Genomic DNA, 24,635 nt, shown 5'->3' on the forward strand with positions numbered 1-24,635 from the left:
ACGTAGTGCCAAGACAATATTTTTTCCAGAGCAAGTAAAAATATCAAAAGAAAAAAAAATAAACCCAGCTTATTTTGGTTTACCTATCACACTGATGCAAGTACATGTCCAGTATAAAGACTAGGGAAGCAGAAGAGAAGAATAATTAACATCTCAATCAACGAAAGGTGGCAATAGTAAATTAATATAGAGGGTCTATAAGTGAGGCAGTACACTGAATTTGCATTGTTATTGAGAAAAGACAAATGTGTTTCCAAGCATCATTCAGAAAGTCATATGTGTATTCATGGATGGAGGTTTGCTGTTTCAGAGGGGCTGGAATGTAGAAATCTGTTACAGTATGCCTGTCTGTGATGTTTATTTATGGTATGTAGTAACTGGATGCAAATTTTCATAGCAAACTATATATGGTACTACTAAGTCCTTCTCATATATAATGCAAAACAAACCTCAGTGAAGTAGACAGGTATAGTTACAATTAAATATCAAATGGCATGTCTTGAATGTATTAATACAACATAAGGATAGAAATATATTAAATTTTTCTTATTGTTTATTTTTTTTATTCTGCACACAGCACAGCATTTTGTCTTTTGATAGATAAGATAGGAATACAGAGGCAAAAAGAGAGATAGAAACAGAAAAGTGAAGAAAAAACATTGTGCTTATTAACAGCATAAAAAGTACTACTATGGTATCAGAGATCAGCTCTGCTTCCTCCTCAGTAGGATAAGGAGAATAAAAAGGTAAAAGGATCACAAATGCAATATCATTATTTCTCTGTGCTGATATATTATGCATGCCTGATGTTTCTAAAACAATTGCAATTTTCTTTTAATGAGTAGGAGTAGGATCTTTGCCTTTTTGTAATATATGTTGAGGCCTTGCTAATTTTCTAGTGTAGAGCATTTAGGGGAAAGTAAATGGAGTTTTGATGGTTTGAAAAAATATAATGGAAACTTGTATTATGAAAAGTGTACACAGGCCTAAAATATGCTGAAAATAAATTTATGTCTTGTATGCTTATACACACAAACATCGGTGCAAATATATGTCTATATATATGTAAAGAAATCCATGAAACAATATTCTGCTTGGATATACAAATATTTTATGTAAAATTAAAGTATAATACACAACCCAAAAAAAGATATTCTAACCTGTATATCATATACAGTGAATGGAGACAAATCTGCTAAAAGAAAGGACCCCGGCTCGTTCATTCCAGTCTTGTACTGCTTATTATTTACATAGACAGAGTACTCTGTGACAACACCATTTGGGTTTGAAGGCGATGTCCAGATGACACGTACAGCTGTACTGTTGATGATGACAACCTCTGGAGGGAACATGCCCTCAGGCTCTAGAAATAAAGGAAGAAACTGAATAAACTCCAGCTGTCTCTGCGAAAGCACTTCTGTAACCAAATGCAGATTAGTATTTAGGTTTAGCAAAGGGTTCACTGCTTATCTGCTTTCCTCTGATGAAGTTATCACAGTCTGTAGTCTTCTGTAAATTGGCTTATTATACTCTCAGTTAGAAACCATGAGAGCTGATGGTAAAATGTTTTATACCAGCAGCATAGTGTCAACCATCAGTAGTACGTGGCCAGTGAGATATGATGATAAATTATTCACCCATCTGCACTGCCAACATACAAACATTATTTTTTGTCTCCCCAATCTTAATCCTTCCAAAAAAAACATAAAAACCAAACAAAAAACCAAAACAAAAACAAAAAAAATGGAACATTTTGCTTTTAAAGAAAGACCTGAAACCAAAATACTTTGTTGGAACGTGACATTATAAGCTTCATTGCTGAAGCACTATGAAGCAATGTGCATGTCATTACGCAGATATTTTTGAATGTTGATTACTATAGGTAATGATGAAGTCTAGCAATTACCAAAACCAAAAAAAAAAAAAACCAAACCCCCCAAAAAAAAAAAAAAACAAACAAACCAAGAAAAAACACATTTTCCTTACCATTAAATTACATAATTATCTAAGCATGTCAGAAATAATCACGCAAAGACCTATTTTTATCATAAGAATCCATCTTTACCAATTGAAAAATTGTCCCAGTGATGGATTCTATTTTATAAACAAAAGGTGCTGACCTTTGGCATCAGAAAAGAAATGGAATCCTCACTTAAAGTGCTTTGCTAATGACCTGGAACACTGGCTTCTGAGGTAATGATATTATAATGTTTATAATGAGACTTTATAAAGCAAAAAGATTAGAAAGACTATTCTAAATACATTTCAGGTTCACAATTATATTTTTGTTTTATTCCTCCCCCCTGCACTTGGTCACTAGCATAGAAATGACTCATAAAGAATCTTCTTTGAGGCTGAACTTATACCTAAAGTTTCTAGCGACTAAGGAAAGGCACAGTGTATGACTGTCATGTCAAAAGCATTCCTCCACTTCATAGAGGAAATCTTTTAAAATAACCAACATTAATTTTTCCGAAATTCCACCATTTATTTAAATGAACTGAGTCCCAAAGTTAGAGCACACAAATAGGAGTATGCAGGAGAAGATGAGGACAAGCTGGGTTAATATGTGCTATTAGAGCTTTTGCTTCTGTCCCAGTGGGACCATTTATTGATCTACCACATGATGACAACCAGCACTTAAGCATTTTAGCGTTTTAGCCCTTTTTCCTTTTATGCCGGAAATTTTATAATGGAAGGATGACTGATTTCAACCCTAACAAAAATCAATCAATTTCATTCTCAGATTTTAAGCCAAGCTGCGTTCACTGCTAACCAACCTCCATCTAGGGTAGTCACGTGCACAACTTCACTGTTGATGCTGTGGGCTCCGTTAAAAACTTGAAAAAATATCTGATATTCTGTGTTGGGCTGCAAATCACCAATGACTAAAGAGTTTACATCAGCCTGGATCCTCAGAGATCTTTTTCCATCAGTAGAATTCAAGAAGAGAGTGTAATATGCAACATCTCCTTGCAAATCTTCTAGTGCTAAGAAAAGAAAGGAAAAACATTGGGAGATCATCTGAGAAATATTTACTCAGAAAGCTTTTTATCAATAAAATTTATTGTGAAGAGAAAAACAAATGTTATGCAGACTCCCTTATTATTTTTTTTAAAGCTTTTTATCAATAAAATTTATCGTGAAGAGAAAAACATGTTATGCAGACTCCCTTATTTTTTTATTTTTTATAAAGCAAAGATTCTTTTAAGAAGAAAAGAATTCTTTAACAGAAATGAATTTAGCTCTCATAGGCAGAGATGCAGACTGCTCTTCTAAATTTGTCAAAAGTGTTAACAGTTCACCATCCTAAAACTGGAGAAAGCTTTCTCCAGACATCCCCATGATGACAACTGAATCTGTGAAGTGAACAAATTAATAGGTGAAACCCATCACCAGCAGTGCTGTGTGGATCTTGCAGCTTGGGACTGCAAAAGGTGGCTTTCCCCCTGACAGAGGGAAGAGAGCTAATCAGACTGCCCTATGGCACTAGTTTAAGATGGAAACCTCAAAGATTTTTCTCATTTTTGCTCCTTCTCTTAAAAGACTGCATTTCTATACCCCAGAAAAGTACTGAATACCTGTGTGAGTCCTCTAACCATCAGTAAGAGGAGTCTTTATGGCTTAAATTCAACTTTACAAAGAAGGCCATGAGAATCTGTTATTATAGAAAGATAGAACAATCTACAAAATCAAAAAATTACGATTTTCTGGCTACACAAGGAAGGATATTCATTGCTCTGAGCTGGTGAACAAACAAGGATTCCAGGTAATCCTTGCTTCTTCATTTTAGTAACCCAGCTCTTAGTAGCCCATAGTCTTTTGACTTATTTGTTCTTTGTCAAATAGTTTCAGTTCAGATCTGATGAAACGCAACTGTATTTCCAGTAGGTACCAAGATAAAAAGAATAATTGTGACAAAAACTTTAAACACAGATAAATATTGCTCTAGGTGACACATTGTACCACTGAATTGGACTTAGCTGACTGGGAAATAACAATAACAAGAGCCAAAACCATATTTTCATTTATAACAGTACACAGTTCAGTTATATAAGTTCTTAATGAAGAATGGAATGTTATTTTTATTTTAAGTGGCACAGATACTAAATACTTAGAAGTCAGAAACATTCAGTAAGTTCTCCAGAAGGAGAAAACTAGCAAGACAACTTACCTTAAGGACTCCCAAGTTCCCAAAGACAACAAAAAATAATTAAAAAACTATTATTATGAAAAAACGAAACATGGGCATACAGAATAGTTAACATGCTCAGAGCAGCATGCGTAATAAAATATGATCCAGTTTTAAAATAACAAATAGCCCTGTCTTAGTGTTTAGCCTTTGCATTCACAAACATATTTGAAGAAAAATTCTAAGAAATTAATGAAAATAAAACCAGATTGCATTGTCTGCATCTAGAAGGTCGGGGCTTTATATTACTAAGGTAATGAAACTTCAGTGAGCTGCTTCAGATCTATTACATTTGTCAGTTTTTATAAGCATGCTAACTTCAGGCATGCAATTATAAAACAAAGAGACTAAATTTGTTGCAATACAGCACCCAGCACTTATAAAATCATTTGCATGTAAGTCATGAAGAAATTCCCTACTGCTGTATTAGCAAACCAACTAGAGAAACTGGCTAAATTCATTTCAAGGAGCAGAGTGAAAAGAAATAGAAGGGGGATACTCTTATCCTGAAGGAATGTGTATGTTAATTTTCATACAAAGATATGAAATATACCACATAGACAACAGTATTTTGTATACTACTACTTCATCGTTTTTGTGACTTTGCATTAACTATTTCTTCCCTTTCACTATTCTTATTCTGCAGAAATAGCATATAATAAATGCAAACCTGAGTGAAAAATAGCAAAAATGTGCTCATTATTCTTCCTATTTCTTTCCTCTCCTTTCAAGGACACTCAGGTATATTATAAATCAAGACAAGGGTTGCTTTTCCTATGAGAGCAAGGCAGACCAACATAAATGATGGCAGGTTAACATCTAGTTACTGGAATAAATACTAAGCACACTTACTTGGTTTTGACCATTCCACTTCTACAGCAGTATGATTAACAGCACGTGCAATGAGGATACTTCCTTTCTCTGGTAATCCTGCTAATGTAGTAGCTCTCACTTCTTCACTTGATGTATATCCTACCTCATTGTGCACTATGAGCTTGTACTCGTACGTTGTGTACCTAAGACATTTTAAAAATAATTAAATGGGAATAAAAAAGCAGATGGAGAAAACATTTGTTGTAAACTTTTTGCTTGAGCAAAAGTTTTGTGGTTTCTTCCCTCCCTCTCCAGCAAGTGCAGCTGCATGGTTTGCACCAATGAAGACTCCATAAGAGCTGTCTATTTTTTTAGAAATAATTCAGTGCCATTAATGTGGTAACAAAACTAAAACACATTATTTCACTTCTTCATAGTTGCAGCTTCTGAGGTGTTGAGAGATTACAGCTCAATTCAATATATAATTACAGCAGTGGCAACCTGCCAAAACTTGGATCAGAATTTAATCAAATGAGGCTTTTTCCTCTTTTGGGAAAGCCATTGATTTTAACTTGCAGCATTTCATTTGCAGAAGTGATTCACCACACAGCCAGGACTCTCCCAATATGAAAACATAAAAAACCAAAAGTGCCTAGGAATGCAAACTCATTTAATAAAGTAATATTCTTCAGAACTGTGTATATTCAACTTACACAGTTTTACTAAATTCTAATATACTAAATTCTGTGTATAATTTTAATTTTAATCTGTGTATAATTCTAATTTACTAAATTCTGTGTATATTTAGCAAAACAAGTGACCATTACTCCATAATTTCTTCTCTATATGAAATATATTAACTTCTCTATATCAAATGAATGTATTTTAAGAGGGATTTCATTATTTCAAAGTTAATTTAATAATTAAACCCCCCCCAAAAAAATGCATGATCAGAGAAACACGGGATCATCTTGCTAAAATTTTCACTGCAGTACTTTGGGATAACTACAAGCACAATGAAGGAACATACAAAACATTTGTAAATGCCTAATATTTAGATATTCTCTACAAATAAAAAGTCATACCCATAGTATATTTACTATTTTCCTGCTTTACTATAGGACTCTATATACAGCCATCCAGTCTGAATTTGAAAAGAGCTAAGCTTTAACAGTATAATTAAGAAATAAGCAAACGAGTTGGAGCTCACTAGCTTCAACTGTTACAATAAGCATTGTAGAAGAACAGTGACAATTTAATAACAAAACTTATTTCCCTGTCTGTACTTTCTGTTGCTTGTAAACACCTAGTATTCTTTTGTACATTGTTGCAATCAAATAAAAATGGAATCAGCACTTGCAGTGTAACAATGAGAATATGAGATTCATTTTTCAATCCATATTGCCAACAATGAAAGCAAAAGAAATTTGGATTAGCCTAACAGAAAAAAAAAGCTGTCTGAAAAAAAAAAATCATTGTGAAAACAGACTTCTGGAAGAAATATAATTAAAAGTCACAAATTCTGAATCATGCTTAAAACATTACACAAATGAAAACAGATCCTGATATGTGGATTTTCTTTCTGTGAAAAATAAGGTTTTCATCTCTGCACAGTGTCTTATCTCCAGCCACACGCTTGTCCTGACTTGTTGACTGCAAAAACATAGCTGCAGGTTGTAGAACCCTCCCCAGAAGAAGCATTCAGATGTATCTGAGGATTAGGCACACTTTGCTGGCCATAGCTGATTCAACCCAAAAGGCCATTGTGCCTAATGGCTTGTCACTGAGACCCGGTCAAAATTTATCGCCCCCTCTGAACTCTTAATGTAACTGCTGCACACATCAGTGCTGCTGAAATGAGCTGAACTGAAACCAAAGGAATTTCAAACTATGTGGAATTTCAAACACTGTTGAAGGAAGAAATGGACACCTGGGCAGGTCTGAGTAAAAGAACAGTTCCCCAACAAGCTATTGCAAAGCATGAAAGTGAGGTGTGAGTTTCAGCAAGTAAGCAGTGATAAGCCAGAGGCAGTAGCCCTTGGCGTGGTTTAGTCTATACAGAAGTCTGGAGCAGAGGTCATGTTGTGCTGGCTCAGATCATGCTCAGGGGTGATGCTCACACAGCTTTTATCAAAGTGGAGGCAGTGTACAGATATTTGAGGGGCAATGACCAACATGCAGGACTCATAAAGCATGCCAACACACAAGCACAGAGAACACACACATTCTGAAACTATCCATGAACATTTTCCCAAGACTTTACGTACAAAAAACCAATGCAGAACCCATGTTCAGTCTTCCATTACAGGTTCTTAATGTGTATGTTTTCTTAAGCATGGTACCCTTGACTTTGAGGTGCAGAAACTAAGGCTGATGAGGAACAAATGCCTTGCTCTATGCCACTAGCAAGTAGAGCCCATCCTCAATTTCCTGACTCTTAACAATCTGCATTTCACTACAATGAAGGCAGCACAATCTGCCCTTAAATTAGATTTGCTAAGAGTATGATAAATCCTCTCCTTGCTTTTGGAGATATTATAGTTTTTAATTTGCATTTTAAAACCAGGTAAGAAAAACAATGTTGAAACCAAGTTTGGAATGGTTTTGAGCCAGGACCACTGAAACACTCATTCTCCCTGTGCTATAACTTTGCTGTCGCACAAATCAAGATCATAAGTACACATAAATCTAAATCGTTTGATCGCATAAGCATATTAATGTTAAAATTTCAGAAGATATTTATTTTCATTTGTTTTCCAGAGCAAAATGATGCATGAGTCAAGAAAGACTAATAATAAATCCCTGCATATTAGGACGATTAATACCAAAGATGATTACAAAAATATTTCATTACATAATTAATATGTTCACTACATAAAGACACAAGAAATATTTTGAACTATTAAACATAGACTATACAAAATGCCAGCATTTGTTTTTATAGTTTTTGTAATCTCACCTGCTAAGACCCTTATCTTCATAAAACCACTGAGTTCCTGAGTAAATATTGTGCCACAGATTTAAATCTTCAGGGGGATTTGATGCAAGTGGTTGCTGGATTTTACGTCTCAGGAGCTCATATCTAACACAAAAGACAAGCAGAACACCAGGATTATCTCAACTAATGTTATTACACAAAAAAAAAAAAAAAAAAAAAAAAAACCACATTATTTTTTAAAGAACCACATTATTTTGTTTTTACAGCTGTAAACTTTCCGAGATTGACATTCTTTTTAATGTTTCATGATTTAAACCAATAAATTACTTTTAAAAAACTACTCTGAAAAATGTAAATGGAAGAACTTCTATTTGAAAGAATTAGTATATTTAATGATTACAGATTTCAAGCTTCTGGAAATGCTATGAAGATCAAATTTAAATAGTCCAGTAACAGTATCTGATACAGACTTGATTTATGCCATCTGATATGCACAGACAGCTACAGAATATGATATGACAATGTCTCTCTCTTGCAAATTTGCTGAAACACATAACAATGCTATTCCTATTTTACTGGTTGCAGTAACTTAAATGTGCACTTGTGTATAACATGTGTTTGCAAATAACCACAGTGTAAAATACAGGAGAAAAACAGGTGTAGAATGAGTTAACTGTTCCATCTGTAGACCTTAGCAAGTCACTTTTGTATTTGGGCAGACATTCATGATGTGAACTTGAAAGATCAAACTATTTCATGCTGGTTTTAACTGGCATCTGAAGCCGTATTCTTGTCTCAGTTCTAAACAGCCAGGTAACTAAAGCCCATCTTCCATCAGGTCAGCCATGAGACTGCCTCACGCCCAATCTGCATCAATCCCCTTTATGTCATCTTTTACCCAAAACCTTAATGGAATTTACCAAGATTAAAACACTTCATGGTTATACAAACTAAAGACGATAATGTCTTTGCATTTCCTGATGATTCTACAGATTACACAGAAAACTACACTCCAAATGAAACAGCATTACATAAAGATGTTAAAAACCCTTGGGACTATTACTCATTATCCTGAGTGACCAAGAAGCCTTTTTGAAGGAGAGCACTGCTTGCTTCACATGGAGAGGGGCCTAGAAAAGGTGGCCTAACCAAAACCCATCTCCACTCCCCACCCAGTTGCCTAGCTGCAGTCAACAGGCACCTTCTGATGCAGTTGAACAAAGACAAAGAGACAAAGGCACACACCTGCCACTAAAGGTGTGTTCAAATTGACACTTGAATGCTGGAACATCAGAACCATGCTTGATACAGTGGACAGGGGGCGTCCTGAGCATTGTTCTGTTCTAATTGCTCACGAACTGTCATGGCTTAACATCAACATTGCTACTCTCAGTGAAATTCTTCTTCATGAGGAAGGCAGTCTTAAAGAACATGGTGTGGCTAGACACTCTATTGGTCAGGCAAACCCAAAACTGAAAGACACTTCTCAGGAGCTGGCTTCATGATTAAAAACTCCATTGCCTCCAAACTTGAAAATTTGCCAATGGGTCTTTCCAATCACATTATTTCCACTACACAACAAGCAACATGCTGTTCTCCTTGGTATTTATGCCCCAACTCTCCAAGCTGACCATAAAGAAAAAGTCAAATTCTACACTGACCTGCATTGCCTCACCCAAGAGGTTCCTGCACATGATAAGATCATAATCCTTGGTGACTTCAACGCCAGAGTAGGAAAGAACTATGAAGCCTGGAAAGGAGTACTAGGCAAACATGGTGTTGGAAACTGTAGTGACAATGGACGTCTCCTGCTAGAGTTTTGTGCTGAGCAGCAGCTCACCATTACCAACACTATCTTCCAACAGAAAGACAGCCTGAACACAACCTGGATGCATCCTTGATCCAAGCACTAGCATCTCATTGACTGTGTCTTAGTGTGCCAGAAAAATGTTGGCGATGTCGGTCATACCTGAACGATGCCCAGTGCACAATGTCATACAGACCACCACCTTGTGTGATGTAAACTTACCTTCAAATTTAAGCCCAAACCTAAAAGGGGTGGCATCCCAAGGAGGAGGCTCAAAGTTAACAAACTTCAAAAAGATTCAGTGAAAAACAGCTTCTAGGTTAACCTTCAAGCTAGTTTTTTAGATCATCCCATAGATCCCTCTCCGGAAGCACTTTGGCAACACATTAAAAATAGCATCCTTCAGTCCTCTGAAGAATCCCTAGGGTTCTCCTCTAAGAAAAACAGAGATTGGTTTGATGAAAACAATCAAGAGAACCAAGAATTTTTGAAAAAAAAGAAAACCGCTCACCAAGCACACATCCCTCAGCCATCTTGCCATGTAAGAAAAGCAGCCTTTTGTCTTGCATGCAGGAAGCTCTGACAGAAGCTTAAGAGACATCCAGAGCAACTGGTGGATCAACCTAGCAGCAAAGACTGAACTGTGTGCAGTTACAGGTGACCACAGAGGGCTCTGTGAGAAGAGCTGAAGCAGTGTATGGACCCACACACCAGGTTCAAAGCCCCCTATTCAGTGCAGATGGCCAAATGCTTCTGACAGATAAAGCCTCCATCCTGAACTGATAGTCTGAACATTTTCAGACTCTCTTCAGTGCCAGCCGTGTAGTACAAGGCTCAGCAATTCAGCACATTACACAACAACCTCCCTATTTGGGAGGGCTATAGGCCATAGAGCAACTGAAAACCAGCAAGGTAGCAGGGGTTGATGGAATCCCATGTGAAGTATGGAAGCATGGAGGCCAAGCACTCCATGCTAAATTTCACAAACTCCTTGTGAGTTGTTTGGAACAAGGCAAATTACCACCAGATCTCCATAGTGCAGTCATCATCACCCTGTACAAGGAGGAGAAAAGTCAAACTGCTCCAACTAACGAGGTATAACTCTGCTCTCCATTGCTGGAAAAATCCTTGCAAGAATACTTTTGAACAGATTAGTATCTGCTATAGCAGAGGAAGTTCTACCTGAAAGCCAATGTGGTTTCTGAGCCAATATGAGTACTACAGACATGGTATTTGCTCTCAGACAACTGCAAGAGAAGTGTAGGAAGCAGAACAAAGGTCTTTATGTGACATTCATTGACCTCTCTAAAGCTTTTGTCACTGTGAGTAGAAAGGGCCTGTGGCAAATCTTGGAATGATCAGGGATTTCCCCCCAAGCTCCTCAAAATGATCATCCTGCTACATGAGGATCAGTGAGGCCAACTCAGATATGGCAATGCACTGTCTGAATCCTTCCCAGTAATCAATGGTGTGAAACAAGGCTGCGTTCTCACACCCACTCTATTCACAATCTTCTCCAGTACGATGCTCCAAAGGGCCACGGCAGACCTCAATGAAGAAAATGGCATTTACATCCGATATGGTACCAATGGGAGCCTATTCAACCTGAAGGCCCACTCCAAGATCACCAGGTCCCAGAGTTGCTTTTTGCTGATGATGCCACCCTCATTGCTCACACAGAAGCAGTTCTACAGTGCATAACATCCTGCTTTGCAGAAGCTGCAGATCTTTTTGGGTTGGAAGTCAACTTGAAGAAGACAGTTCTCTACCAGCCTTCACCACAGGAAGACTTCCATCATCCCCACATCACCATACGTGAATTAGAACTTAAGACAGTTCAGCAGTTCAACTATCTGGGATGCATTATTTCCTCAGATGCCAAGATGACAAAGAGATACGGATTATCAAAGGCATACAATGCATTTGGAAGACTTCTTAAAAGAGTCTAGAGCAACAAACACCTGAAGAAAAGTACAAAGATTAGTGTCTACAGAGCTACTCTACAGTTTACTCTTTTATATGGGTCTGAATCATGGGTCATCTACCACCACCACCCGCAACTCCTTGAATGCTTCCGCCAGTGCTGCCTCCATGCAATCCTAAACATCCACTGGACTGACTGCATGACCAATGCTCCTGTCCTTGAACAGGAAGGGGTCACCATGCTACTGAGGACACAGCTGTGCTGGGCAGGGCACGACTCCAGGATGGAGGATCACTGCCTCCCTAAGATTGCGCCCTATGGTGAACTTGCCACCGGGTGCCACAACAGAGGAGCCCCAAAGAGGAGATACAAGGACTCCCTGAAACAATCCCTCAGCTTTGGCCATACTGACTGCCATCAGTGGCCCGCTATGGCCTCCAGTTGGGACACATGGAGACAGACCATCCGTAACGCCACTGCCTCCTTTGAGAATCAGTCTTGAGGAGAAAAGACAGCACAGAAAGAACCATGCCTTGGCTGTCCCCTCACAGGAGCCTTTCTGCTGTGCCTTTTGCAACCATACTGCCTGTCCTGCATTGGCCTTATCAGCCATCAGCGCACTTGCTGCAAGCGTGGGGAGAGCCCTTCTTAGATCTTCGTTTGTGAAGCCAAGCCATGATTATTCATTGTTACATTTCATAGGAATATTTAGATAGGACTTCTGTTTCAATTTGATGGTTCTTTTTTAAGGCACCAGATGTTTGTACACTTCCTGTCAGTTATAGAACTACTATAGAATGGTATCAGTTTTAATGAAACCATAGTTGCAACAGTGTTTCCATGGATGCCCAGCAACAAAGGACCACGCGAACATATTCACTTAAATATGCAACCTGATTTTCTAAAGCACTGAGCCTGCTGTGTCATCCTTTCCCTGCCCCTCATTTTGGAAAGGTAGTACAGTGAAATTCCAGCCAAATTTGTGTAGATAGTCAGGCAGATCTCAGAGACACTCATTCTAAGCACTTGTTGTGGTTGTTCAGCCTAGAAAAAAGGAGGCTCCAAGGCCTCCTATAGCTGGCTTTCCAATACCTGAAGGGGGCCTACAGGAAAGCTGGGGTAGGACTTTTTGCATGGGTGTGTAACAAGAGCACAAGGGGCAATGGTTTAAAACTCAAAGAAGGGAGACTTAGATTAGACACTGGGAAAAAATTCTTTCTTGTGAGTACGGTGAGATGCCCTAACAGGTTGCCTAGGGAAGTTGTGGCTGCTGCCTCCCTGAAAATGTTCAAGGACAGGTTGGATGGGGTGTTCAGCAACCTGATCTACTAGTAGGTATTCCTGCCCATGGCAGGAGGGTTGGAACTATGTGATCTTTAAGATCCCTTCCAACCCTATCCATTCTATGATTTGTGAAAATGTTTCCTTCTGCATTTAAGAATTCTGCAGAATGCCTTGGTGTGGGTCTTTCTGACCACTGGCTCTATGTGTAACTTGATACCTATATATTTTTAGGATAAAATCACCTCAAGTCTGATGAGGAAATGTTGGACAATATCATTCCAGATTTGAGACCCTGAATTAAGAGGGTGTTAGTTACTGCATACAGTGATTCTGGGTTGATTCAAAGCCAGAAACTAACTGAGAAGCTCTCTCAGAAGAGAGACTTCACGAGAGTCTCTTACATGAGACTTCATGGCAGGCAGTATGTATGTGTATGCCTCCCATCAACTTTCACCCTTTACTTTGGGGAATAATCCTCAACAGGCACAAACAAGCATTGTGCCATTGACCTCAGTGATGCCAAACCAAATTACTGCAGAAATTTGGAGTACAGTCTCAAAAATTAAATACTAAAATCTAAATAAACTCCAAATCTATGGAAACATTCAGATGACTTTATACCCAAAGAAAAACTCTTACATGAGTGGTTTGTCAATGTCAACAGAAAATGAAAACAGATCCTTACTGTTTTACTAGGAATGCCTTTTTTTTTGGCATGTTGTGTCCAATATATTTCATAGACAAGACATGAAAAATATCAAATCTTTTTGAATACTGAATGGTGATCGTGTGTAAATCACCCCCACTGGCAGCTGCTGCTGCTGCTCTGCTTGGTGCAGACTTCTTGCTCCATCATGCTGTACAGAGCAGCTGCTTCAGTGGTTATTCTTGTTGAGGGCAGCATGGCACACCATGAAGGAAATGAAATCTGCAGATGTAGGTTGTGCTGAATTACTTTAATAATCTATGGTAAAATGGTCTTGTTGTTAAGCCCAGAATAATGGACTGATTTTCAAAAACTTCAGATTTTACTTTTTTTCATTTTTTTTTTAGAGCAATCATCATTCCATTCAGTTTCATGTGTTCTAATTAAGCCTGAAAAAAGAGTCAAGCTACTGTGCTGGAATAACCTATGCGACTGAAACAGCATTACATGATAATTATTGAACCATCAGTGCACTTAGAAGAGAGCTGATATCCAGGACATATGGAGTACAGAGATATAATCCCATGCACAGTATTTCCCAACATGTTAAAGCACTGGAATGAAGGATTTGTTTCACATTTTATCATGTGTATATAAAGACATTTGTCTTTAAAAATCTTCATGCACTCAAATATATGTATTTTTTAATGTATATGCACACACACTCGGTAATCAGCAGATTCAAATCAAGATTCCCACATCCTGTCACTAATGTCAGAAGTGACACCTTTCTCTTGCTCCTGTGGTGAAATCCAACTGGCTACATCCACCACTTTCTTGCCTTTCCTAGTTTTTTACTCTACCACCAAACTTGTAGCACTTTAATTTCCCTTTTCTTCATCCACTCTCTCATTTTCAATGTATTAATCAGTTACGGTCACTTTATATATGATAATCCCCAGAGAGTACAGAGAATATTTAATATGTTACATATTTATGGTCACAGAGATCTCATACTTTTCTTGTCATTTTGTTGGTAAATGATGTTAGCTGAACTGACTACTAAAATGTGGCTGATGCTGCAGTCCAAACCAGGTATGACTTTGCAACTACCCTGAGCTTGATCTTCCTGATTTTTCAGACAGAACTGATCTGAAAGAACAAGAGCCACCCCAAACGTGTCCTGTGAAGTAAATGCCACAGGACAGACACCACACTTGGTTTACATAATCCTGAATCCTCAGAAATTCAAAACAATCCAAGGCTCACTCTCCTATCTGCTTGTGGTCATACCCACTTTCCACGGGTCCACTCATAGATTCCTGAACTCTAAAGAGAAACTTCAAAAATTGAATCTGAAGATATCATATAACAAAGTTTACATTGCCTAGAATTTTCTATGTCTGATTTAGGTAAGGAAAACTGCTATTCCAGTTGCAACTAAGAGCTTACCTCAGATGAGGACCATTTGGCCTTAGTGGTGGCTGCCAAGAAATGGCAATGAAGGACTCACTGATTGGAGTCACAGCCAAGGGACTAACACTCTGAGGAACTGTAGAAGGTGTAGTCACACTGGTAGGCAAGCTCTCTGTGCAGCCTCCTAAAAAGCCATCACCTCCAGAACAAGCTATTATAGTGACTGAGTAGTTGGTATAGGGTATAAGATTAGTCACCAAATGACTTAATGTTGATGAAGTATTCCCAGTAATGACAATTCGTGGATCAGGCATACGAATCTCATAGTTAAGGATTTCACCATTCTGTATCAGAGGAGGTTTCCATGAGACCTAAAGGAGGACAAAGAAAACCATTAAATAACAGAAGTCTTTCAGTCAGAATGTAGAAACACAGATATGACATGGTACAAATAGACATAAATGTGATCTCAAGATATGCTTTCTTTCTCCATCAAGACAGATTTTGTATATAACCTTGCCCAGGTAACTGAAATTTTATTTTTACAGTTGCATCAGTTAGACATCTCACCTTTAATTTCAGTGAGGGTTGCAGTAATGGTTGTAGCTACGATTTAGCTGCACAAGTAGAGGCTCCGCTTCACTCAAACTTCTGTGAGGTGTTCAGATGCATTAGCAAAAATATACTAATTATCATAACTATTGCTAACAGTTATTTATTTTTTATGGTATATTGCCTGGTGTGCTCATCTATTAGTGGCAGACAAAAAAAGAAATCTTATTTGTTTTTGCGCAATTTTCAGAAATGTGTAAGCGTCTTAGCCCTGATGAGAAAGATGATGCGTCCACACTCTCCATATGATGAAATATGCATTCTTTTCCCTTTCATTTTTCATTAATAAATTACACTGGCAAGACACAAAAGAGGTATAATTTTCCGTTTTTGGAATGATTGAATTACACTGAGAAAACTTTACCACAAAAAAAAAAAAAAAAAAAAAAACAAAAAAAGAAAATTTCACACATAAATCATATTATATTTATGTATACTGACACACTTAATGTAGTTTTACCCTTATGAAACTGAGGTTAGGTGGTTGAGCTTTTTTAAGTTTTTCTTTTTTAATGTATATTCATATCTATATCTATTTTTACCAGTTCCAGTGAGTACAGACACTCAAAGCATTGTACCACAAAGTGCCAGGATGCTGTCACTTCTTTTTTAAGGCTTTTTGCCAAAGTATCATGACAGAGGGGACTTTAGACTGCCACAAGGAAGACATGTCACTGTACTCAAAATCTCAAAGTTTCATAAAGGTAGTGTAAGAGAACCTATCAGTTCTTCTTCCTCTAGAAGTCCCAGTGTTGGAATAATACCAGCTCTGCTTTGTTCACCCCTAGGACTATTTTCCATGGCATTGATCCACACATCTACAACAATATGGCTCTCTCTTTTCCTCCCAGGCATGGAATTATTAAAGATTGAATCCAACATTGCAAAGAAGACAGAAATGGAGAATACATGCGTGACTGTATGTGCAGAATAAAACGAACAAAGATAATACTGGTGTTAAATAACAATAGCAAAATACTTGAATATTTTCCTTAATTCTCTCCAGCCTTCATAATATCTTTAAAAAGGTACAGGCACAATTACACACAGTCATGGAAACAGAGAAGCTTGATTTATAAGATGATTTTTAAAGCACCCTTGGGGATTAGGAAATGTTACATTTTAGGTACAGAAGGACCTCTTAGGTCATCCGACTTGTAAGAAACCTGGCAGCAAAGTACTGGAGAAAGCTGAAGGATTTTGATAACAGAATCTGGAATACTATTAAACAGAGAATTAGAAACAGGGTGAGTAAAGACAACACAAACAAGATTACTGGTGCCTACATAGGAAAGGCTTAGCTCTGGCTAGTAATCAAATACTGTATTCAGATCTTTGTTACTTCTGCCCCCAAATCACAATCAAACCAATAAAGAAAATACTATTGATGAAACTGGAAAATTTCAGAAAGGTAGGAATCAATTCTGTAGCATTTTCACAAACACTGAGCAAATTTCTCATTTTGAAGTAGTTCATGTAATCTAGCCATAAGCTTAGGAAGCAGAGAAGAATGGATGATTAGCACAGGCAACAGAAAATGTTGTTTTCAAATGCAGGTAGGAAACATTAAGGTCTATAAACTTCCAGTGGAATTTCAAATCCAAATCCTTTGTGTTGTTACTATACTGAATGCACTGGATACACTGTATGGGTCAAAGGAAGAAGGGAATGTTCATGGCTCATTTTTATGTTTAGGCACACACCTTTGAAGTTGCTGGAAGAAGCACAGAAGACTTTAAGGTACAACACACTATAGCAAAACACCCATTTCTGCAACCATAATTACGTTATTTTTTAAAGGTCTAACACCTATCCCAACCCTCCCTCTGTGAAGTGTGACTAGAGATAACCTATTCAAGGTCTTTTTTTAAGGAAGAATAATACAGGAAATCTGTCATTACCTGGGGAAAAAAGCCTTCTTACTTGTTGCTTAATGCAAGGTGGTTTGTAATGAAAGAACTATATGTCAAATGCTTTGGAAAATTCCTGGTATTACACTCTCAGAAGAGAAAATTGTCTAAAAATGTTCACCTTGTACCATATCTTGTTCTATTTCCTGGAAGAGAGGAGCAGTTATTTTTTAATAACATTTTAGATGCCTAACTTTTATGTCTAAACCCACAATATTACTTTAATAGAACTTGCACAAGATTCACCATATACTGTAACCCCTTCACAATAAAGGAAGAGATTAATAACATGGGCTAGAGAACAGATACTGCTGTAGTACCTCAGTTTCTGAGTTTTATACAGCATGTGCACAAGCTGGTAAAACCTGAAAAAACTCCCAGGTGTTTCTTCACAGAATTTGCTGTGCACTAGCAGATAAAATACCTCACACTGTTCATAACATGGATGCTTCCTGGGGTTTACCTTGGGAAATTAATGTTTTTTTTTTAAGAGAAATTAAAACCAAGCTGAACACAAAGACTATTCAATCAGCAGTACAAAAACACAAAATGCAACTTAATTTTTTCTGGGCATGGATATGCTAGAAAAAGATCAGTTATGCTCTGGTTAAATTTTTTTGTAAAACTAGATAAAGGGATGACCAAGGATACTCACAGTCACTTGACTTGCTAGGTCACTTGACCTGCTTTGCATTGCATAAAATCACAGAATCATAGAATTGCTCAGGCTGGAAAAGACCTTCAAGATTATCAAGTCCAACCTCATCCTAATCTTATTACCCTATTTTTGATGACCCACCTCAAAAACATGTCCCCAGGAACCACAACCAGATGATGTGTCATATGCCCCCTATGAATAACAGGCCATGCAATCTCTGAGAGACCTCTCTTGTCAAGAGGCAAGGGACTGCCTGACCCACACAGTCTAAGTCAGGATGATGGAACCAGGCCTGTTGATGTGCAAGTGGCACAACTGGACCTCTTCTTCACTTTGATGTGCCAAGGTTTGAGGTACGAGTTTGGCAATGCATGAAAACAGGAAAGCTCACTGGACAGGCTATGTTGGAAGCAGTAACAGTTTGTTCATTGATTTGAAGCTCAGCACAGAAACCATGAAAGACGATGCCCAGGAGGAAGAGGGAATAAGGTAACTACTGGGAGAGATTAACTGATTCAATGTAATGACTCTGGAAGCTGTCATTTAAAGATCAAAGCACCTTATTTTCTCTGCCACAAAATTTAAAGAGACAGAAATTAGCCACTTCCCCTATTAAGCAGTTATAACCTTGCAATTTTTATTTTTATTTTCTAGTTGGAACCCTGTAATTTAATTCTGACTTTTGTGAAGAGAGGGTAGTTATTTTACTAGTTTAGACCTGGCTTCAGCAGTTAGCATTCAAATCAGAGTGTTTGGCTTAATTTTATTCTCATCTCTCCTAGCTACTGATTATAACATCTACAAACAGGATGTAATAAATACACTTCTGAGAGCTTTTCACTGTTGGTCTCAAAGCACTTTCTAAGTCTCAAATTGCAAGTATTATTATTCCAGTTTTACAGATGAAAAGACTAAATCCCAGACTAATCAGAATGAAGCAACACTGAAAATAAAGACCGGCAACCCTAATCCTGTATTCTAACCACTGGACTACAGTCATCTACCAAGTCCCCAGCCCTCCCAAAAGTAGTTTCAAGATTAATCTCCTCATGAGTTCTTAGCTGTCTTAACATGAATTATGTTGGAATTCAATGAAGAGCCAGTATCACACCAGAAAACCAAATCCTGATGGAGGTCATTGATAATTATCCTCACACATTTTGCACAAGAATTACACCAAACTTTACTAAGTGTTACCAGAAGAATGGCAAGATCAAGTTTGCAGTACTAGATTGCTACTTCAAAAACTCCTAAAACACTTAGTTTGAGTAGTGGAAATTCTGAAAGAATATCCTAAACACCTACTACAGTAAAGTATTTAAGCTATATCAAAGGCACAGGGATAATGCTGATTAAACCCTAATTAGATCACTGTATGATCTCTACCAAATGAGCAAGATGTGTGAGAAATCAGTCCTAAAATGTGGAAAACCCCTAGTGTGCGAGTTAAGGTTGTTACTACGGATGTTAGTAGTATCCTAAGTTGCTCAAGCAGCACTTATGTGGCAAATAAACCAAGGTCTCACTGACCTTAGCAGCATTACAAGGCAATCTTCACAGAAGGATTGATCGCTCCTAAACAACTTCCCCAATGCACCAGGCATACCTGCATAAAACTGGAAATGTGGCGAATAAACTCCAAACTCTTTTTTTCTCCACAGCAAAAAGCTGCTATGTGGGCTCACTGCATCTCCCTTTAGTGTACAAGGCCTAGGTACCAGGGTTGCTTGTGTTCTCAAAATTATGTTCTTAGGCAACTGCAGTCTGAAGCATTTTGAGAATAAATTGGTGACAAGGGGGTTTAACCTGGGAGAGAGGAAGAGTCTTCACAGCCTCATTCCCTATCACACACTGATTTGCAAAGGCAAAACACCAAAGGATCACCTCTCTGTTAGTCATTGACTTCAGTGACCATAGACTTTTACCATTGCATCCAATGTTCTGTAACAGAGCAACAAATACTAACAGCATAAGACTGTTGTTTTGTTTTGTATTTGTTGTACTAACAACAAATAAGACAGCAAATACTAACACTGAGAGAAAAAAACTCCAAAACATGCATGATTAACAATTTCATACAAAGTTGAAAATGGATAAAGAAAATATCTTCCTTTTCACTAATGATACTCAAACTTTAACTACAGTTTATATTGCTTTAAATGTGCCAGTGTTACCCATTCCATGCAGCTGAATTATTTCCCCTGCGTATTTTAGTCCCAGCTTGTTTACAAAACAATTGGCATTTAGCAGTCCACTGTCCAGATTCTGAGTTAATGAAGAACAGAGGACAATTATAAAAGCAGGAACTTGCTTATTTGCGCTTATTCACTTGCGTATGCAGTTAAGGAGTCAAATCTTAGAGACAGCTCCTAGAAAAGTTTATCAGTCTGTAAATATAAATTATAATCCTCTGCAAAGACAGAGTGCAAATTGCAACTCTTGAAGGTTCTGTTGACAGTAAGCTGATGACAGTGTTCAATCTGTAGGGTGGGATACCAGCTTTCTCTGCTGCATCTTCTTTTACACAAAAAAAAGAATGGCAGGTGAACTACAAACAAGTGACTGTCATCTCTGAGAACAACAACAAACATGAATCACGATGGAATTAAAATGTCTACAACTCTCTCTCAGACAGAGGAGTCATAAGGAAATGCAGAAAAGAAATAATACAGGGAAAATGAATGTTATGATTTTAAATCAATATGCAAAGTGAAAAAAAAACTAAAAGAATGACAGTTTGGTGCTGCATAATCACCATGGCCCTTAATCTGTAGTAGGCAACATAGATAAAACATGTTAGGAGAGAACCTAATGAAATGATCATAAAGCCACACCTCAAACACTGTGTTTAGTTCTGGCACCTCACTACAAGAAGAACACTGTGGTGCTGTATCATTTCCAGAGAAGAGCAATGAAGTTGTTTAAGGTCTGAAGCAAGGTCTTACAAGGAATTGGACTGAGGGAAATGGGATTGTTTAGTCTGAAGAACAGGAGGCTGAGAGACTTTATTGATCTGTACAAATGCCTGAAACGAGGTTGTAGTGAAGTGGGGGTCAGTTTCTTCTCCCACATAACTGGTGACAGGATGAGAGGAAATGGCCTCAAGTTGCACCAGGGGAGGCTCAGACTGAATATTATGAAAAACGCCTTTACTGAAGGAGTGGTCAGGCATTGAAACAGGCTACTCAGGGAAGTGGTGGAGTCACTGGCTCCGTAGGTGTTCAAAAAACATGTGGACTTCATGTTGAAGTTGACATGTGGGTGTTGGGTTGACGTTTGGGCTTAGATCTTAGAGGTCTTCTCCAACCTTAATAATTCTATGTTTCTAATCACACTGTAGAAAATTTCTGTAACTGAGGTTATCATGAAGTAATAGTGTGGCACAAGAAATGTATGTCAGTAAGGTACTTACTTCATCCAACAAGGATGAAACCATTCTCTTATAATCATCTATGAAGCAAAAAGAAAAAAAATATCCTTTCCCCTGGGAGAAACATCAGGCTTAAGCACAATTCATGTCAGCTTCTGTCTTGAGAAGAAATTATGCACAGAATGACAGGAAATGGCTGCAGCTTCTTGTCTTATCAATGGCCCAATTGGTGGCACTGGCCAGCAAGGAAGAAAAAGTCAGCAAGGAAGACCTTGCATCAGCAAGTCTCTAGCTAGGCCAATAATCACGATTACATCTGTCTTCCCCAGGCCAGAGCCCTCAAGGGACAACCACAGCAGCAAAAGGGGAATGAAACGGCCAAAGTAGGAGAATTTGCATACTACAGTTAATTTAGTTCATCGTTCCCAGACACATAATGCTTTTCCTACACAAAGAACTCCTTCAAATAATTGTTCACTGTGTAAACCACCTCTTTCTCAAGCCACTCAACCAAGCTACATTCCTGAATGTCATATCAGTGTGAAGTGTGAGATTGAAGCAGCACTGCAGTTGCAGCCCTCACAAGAAAAGGAAACAATTTCTTTTATAGTTCTGTACATTAGGGTATAGCAAATCTTGTGTAACAGGAATAATGTTCATGGCATTGGCATATACTAAATAAACGGCTTTTGAAGTTGCAGAATAACTCCACTTCACTTTGGCGTTTAATCAGCCACAAAAGCAGTTTATTGAGCAGTATACTCTGCTACCAGGAACATTATCAATTCAGCAAATATTAAAAAATATCATGCAGCTGCCACAGAAATGGGTACTTTAAAAATTATCGACAGCTTAACACTTTCTTTTGCAAAAAAGAAAGCAAGCTAAATATTATGGAGAAATATTGGTCCATTCTGATTAAAACTAAATGTTAAAGGGCCACATACACATTGGGAGTGTTTGTGCCAAGAGTGACCTGCTGTGCTGATATTTTCTCCTTTCAGAGTGAAAGCTCTGCTCTATGAAAATAAGCTGTATACTCCAGTGAGTACTATCCTGGAGCACTTTGAATTCTCCACATCTTCAAATTATTTATATTGATTCTCTGACTAAATAAAGAATGGAAATATGTTTCTCTTTTTTCCTAAATGCTCTCTGTTTTCAGTAGAAGTAAATATTTGCACTCATGGTTCAGGGATTGGTTGCACTGACAGCTGAAAGCCTCTATTGATTTGCAACCGTGGCTTGGTAAAGGAGCCTCTCGCTAATCTTTCCCACAGTGCCCTTCCAATACTTCCTGCTCTAACCTGGGAGGACAGCTCTCTCTAGGGCAAGAGGTAAATAAAATCTCTCTCCCAAAGAGATAGCTTGTTTTCCACTCCTTGCTTAAGAGCTACCATTATACACACTGAATAAGATGAGAGCATTGTACAGCACAAGCAGATTCCACAAATTTTGAACACTTCATAGGTGAAACATGAACTGCAGGTGCTTGGTCTGCTTAGGAGGGCAAGTGTACCTTTCTGGGATCCTTGTCAAAATTTAAAGCCACAAATGCAAGGCAATCCCAACCCAGATCCATTCTATTTCCACACAGAGAAACACTTCAAACACCAAGTGGCAAACCTTGCACAATACTTCACAGTCATTCTCTCTGTGCAAATAACATACTTTTGGGCTTAAGGGACACAAGGGGTTTGCAGAGCAGCTGTTCTTATCTACTGACTGGTCTGAAAGAGCAGGTGAAAAACCCCACATATTTTTAGAACAAGTGGTACGTTTTTCTGCTCCTGTTTTCCCAGAACAGAACAGCCACAAGACAGCCTCAGCATCATGACACAGCCCACAGGATGGTCTCAGAGTCTTACTTCTCTGATGTGAACTTTCCATAAACTCAGAGAAAAGGAAACAACACCACTATTACAGAGCTAATCCATTTGACAGACTAATAAGTAAGATGAAATCCCAGTCACTTCCTCTGGTGCTCTGTGAAGAAGCAGAAGGCAAGAAACCACTGTGTGCAGCAAGCCTTTTCCATAATATCTTCAGTTATGAAGTGCCTTGAGCTCTTCTGCACCTACAACTCTATTTTCCTTTCTGAATATATGATTAATAATTATAATATTAATAATTAATAAAAGCTTAAAAAAAATCTTTTGTTGTCCTGAGCAAGTAATAGAGATTTCAGGATTTTTAAGAAGGCTTTTTAAAGATTTTTAAGAAGGCTTGGAATCTTAAAAATCAGAGCAAAATCATGTCTCAGCCATAGAATACCCTCTGCACCAGAACTGTACCAAGTATTCCCAACTCCCCCTCAATAATGAAGAGTATCAAATTAAACAACACTAAGTAAAATAAAATACTAGATAAATAAGAAGAATTTATTTCTATCAGCAAAGGATACCAATACTTGGTAAACAGAGAGAGAGATTTTGCTGAAGGGCAGTGCCACGGTTTGACACTGGCCCGGCGATTAAACCGGGTGACAGATGCTCTCTATTAATCTCTCTCTCCTCCTTGATAAGAAAGGAGAGAGAATAAGGGAGAGAGACTTATGGGTTGGAGGCTAAACCAATCAACTTTAATGAAAACAATAATGGTAAATAGGAAAAAAAAAGAAAAATGCTATATATATATATATACAAATATACAGGAAAATTAATATCAGAGTCCTTCCCCCTTTTCCCCCAACAGTTCTCACGCAAAGCCGGGTGAAGGCAGGCAGGCAAGCAACTGGGCAGCAGGCAGGGCAGCAGGCGGGCAAACGGACTGGGTGGGATCCTTCCAAGATGCCGGGTGAAGGCAGGCAGGCAGGCAACCGGGCAGCAGGCAGGGCAGCAGGCAGGGCAGCAGGCAGGGCAGCAAGGGAGGCAACCAGGCAGGGCAGCAAGCAGGGCCACAAGCAGCCAGCCAGGGAGGCAGCCAGGAGCTTCTGCTGGTCTTTTATAGTGCCACAGGTGAGACCAATTGGCTGTTAAGGGGGGTGGTACCCAGCACTTCTGCTGATGATCTCAGGTGAGGCCAATCAGCTGGTGAGGGTGTGGCTCGGTCCTCGAGATCCCCCA

The 24,635-nt window shown here is 38.3% G+C and overlaps 1 protein-coding gene across 1 annotated transcript in view; it reads right to left on the minus strand.

The window, feature by feature from the left end:
• Positions 1-24,635, minus strand: part of USH2A (usherin) — a 385,338-nt gene that overhangs the window by 106,014 nt on the left and 254,689 nt on the right. The window contains exons 41-45 of the mRNA XM_071739639.1: positions 15,057-15,391; positions 7,965-8,087; positions 5,045-5,208; positions 2,781-2,990; positions 1,161-1,363 (exon numbers count right to left, since the gene is read on the minus strand). Of these exons, the coding sequence (XP_071595740.1) occupies positions 1,161-1,363; positions 2,781-2,990; positions 5,045-5,208; positions 7,965-8,087; positions 15,057-15,391 (1,035 nt within the window). The remainder of the gene's footprint in view (positions 1-1,160; positions 1,364-2,780; positions 2,991-5,044; positions 5,209-7,964; positions 8,088-15,056; positions 15,392-24,635) is intronic.

Source organism: Heliangelus exortis, chromosome 3 (genome assembly GCF_036169615.1).
Source record: "Heliangelus exortis chromosome 3, bHelExo1.hap1, whole genome shotgun sequence".
NCBI lineage: Eukaryota > Metazoa > Chordata > Aves > Apodiformes > Trochilidae > Heliangelus > Heliangelus exortis.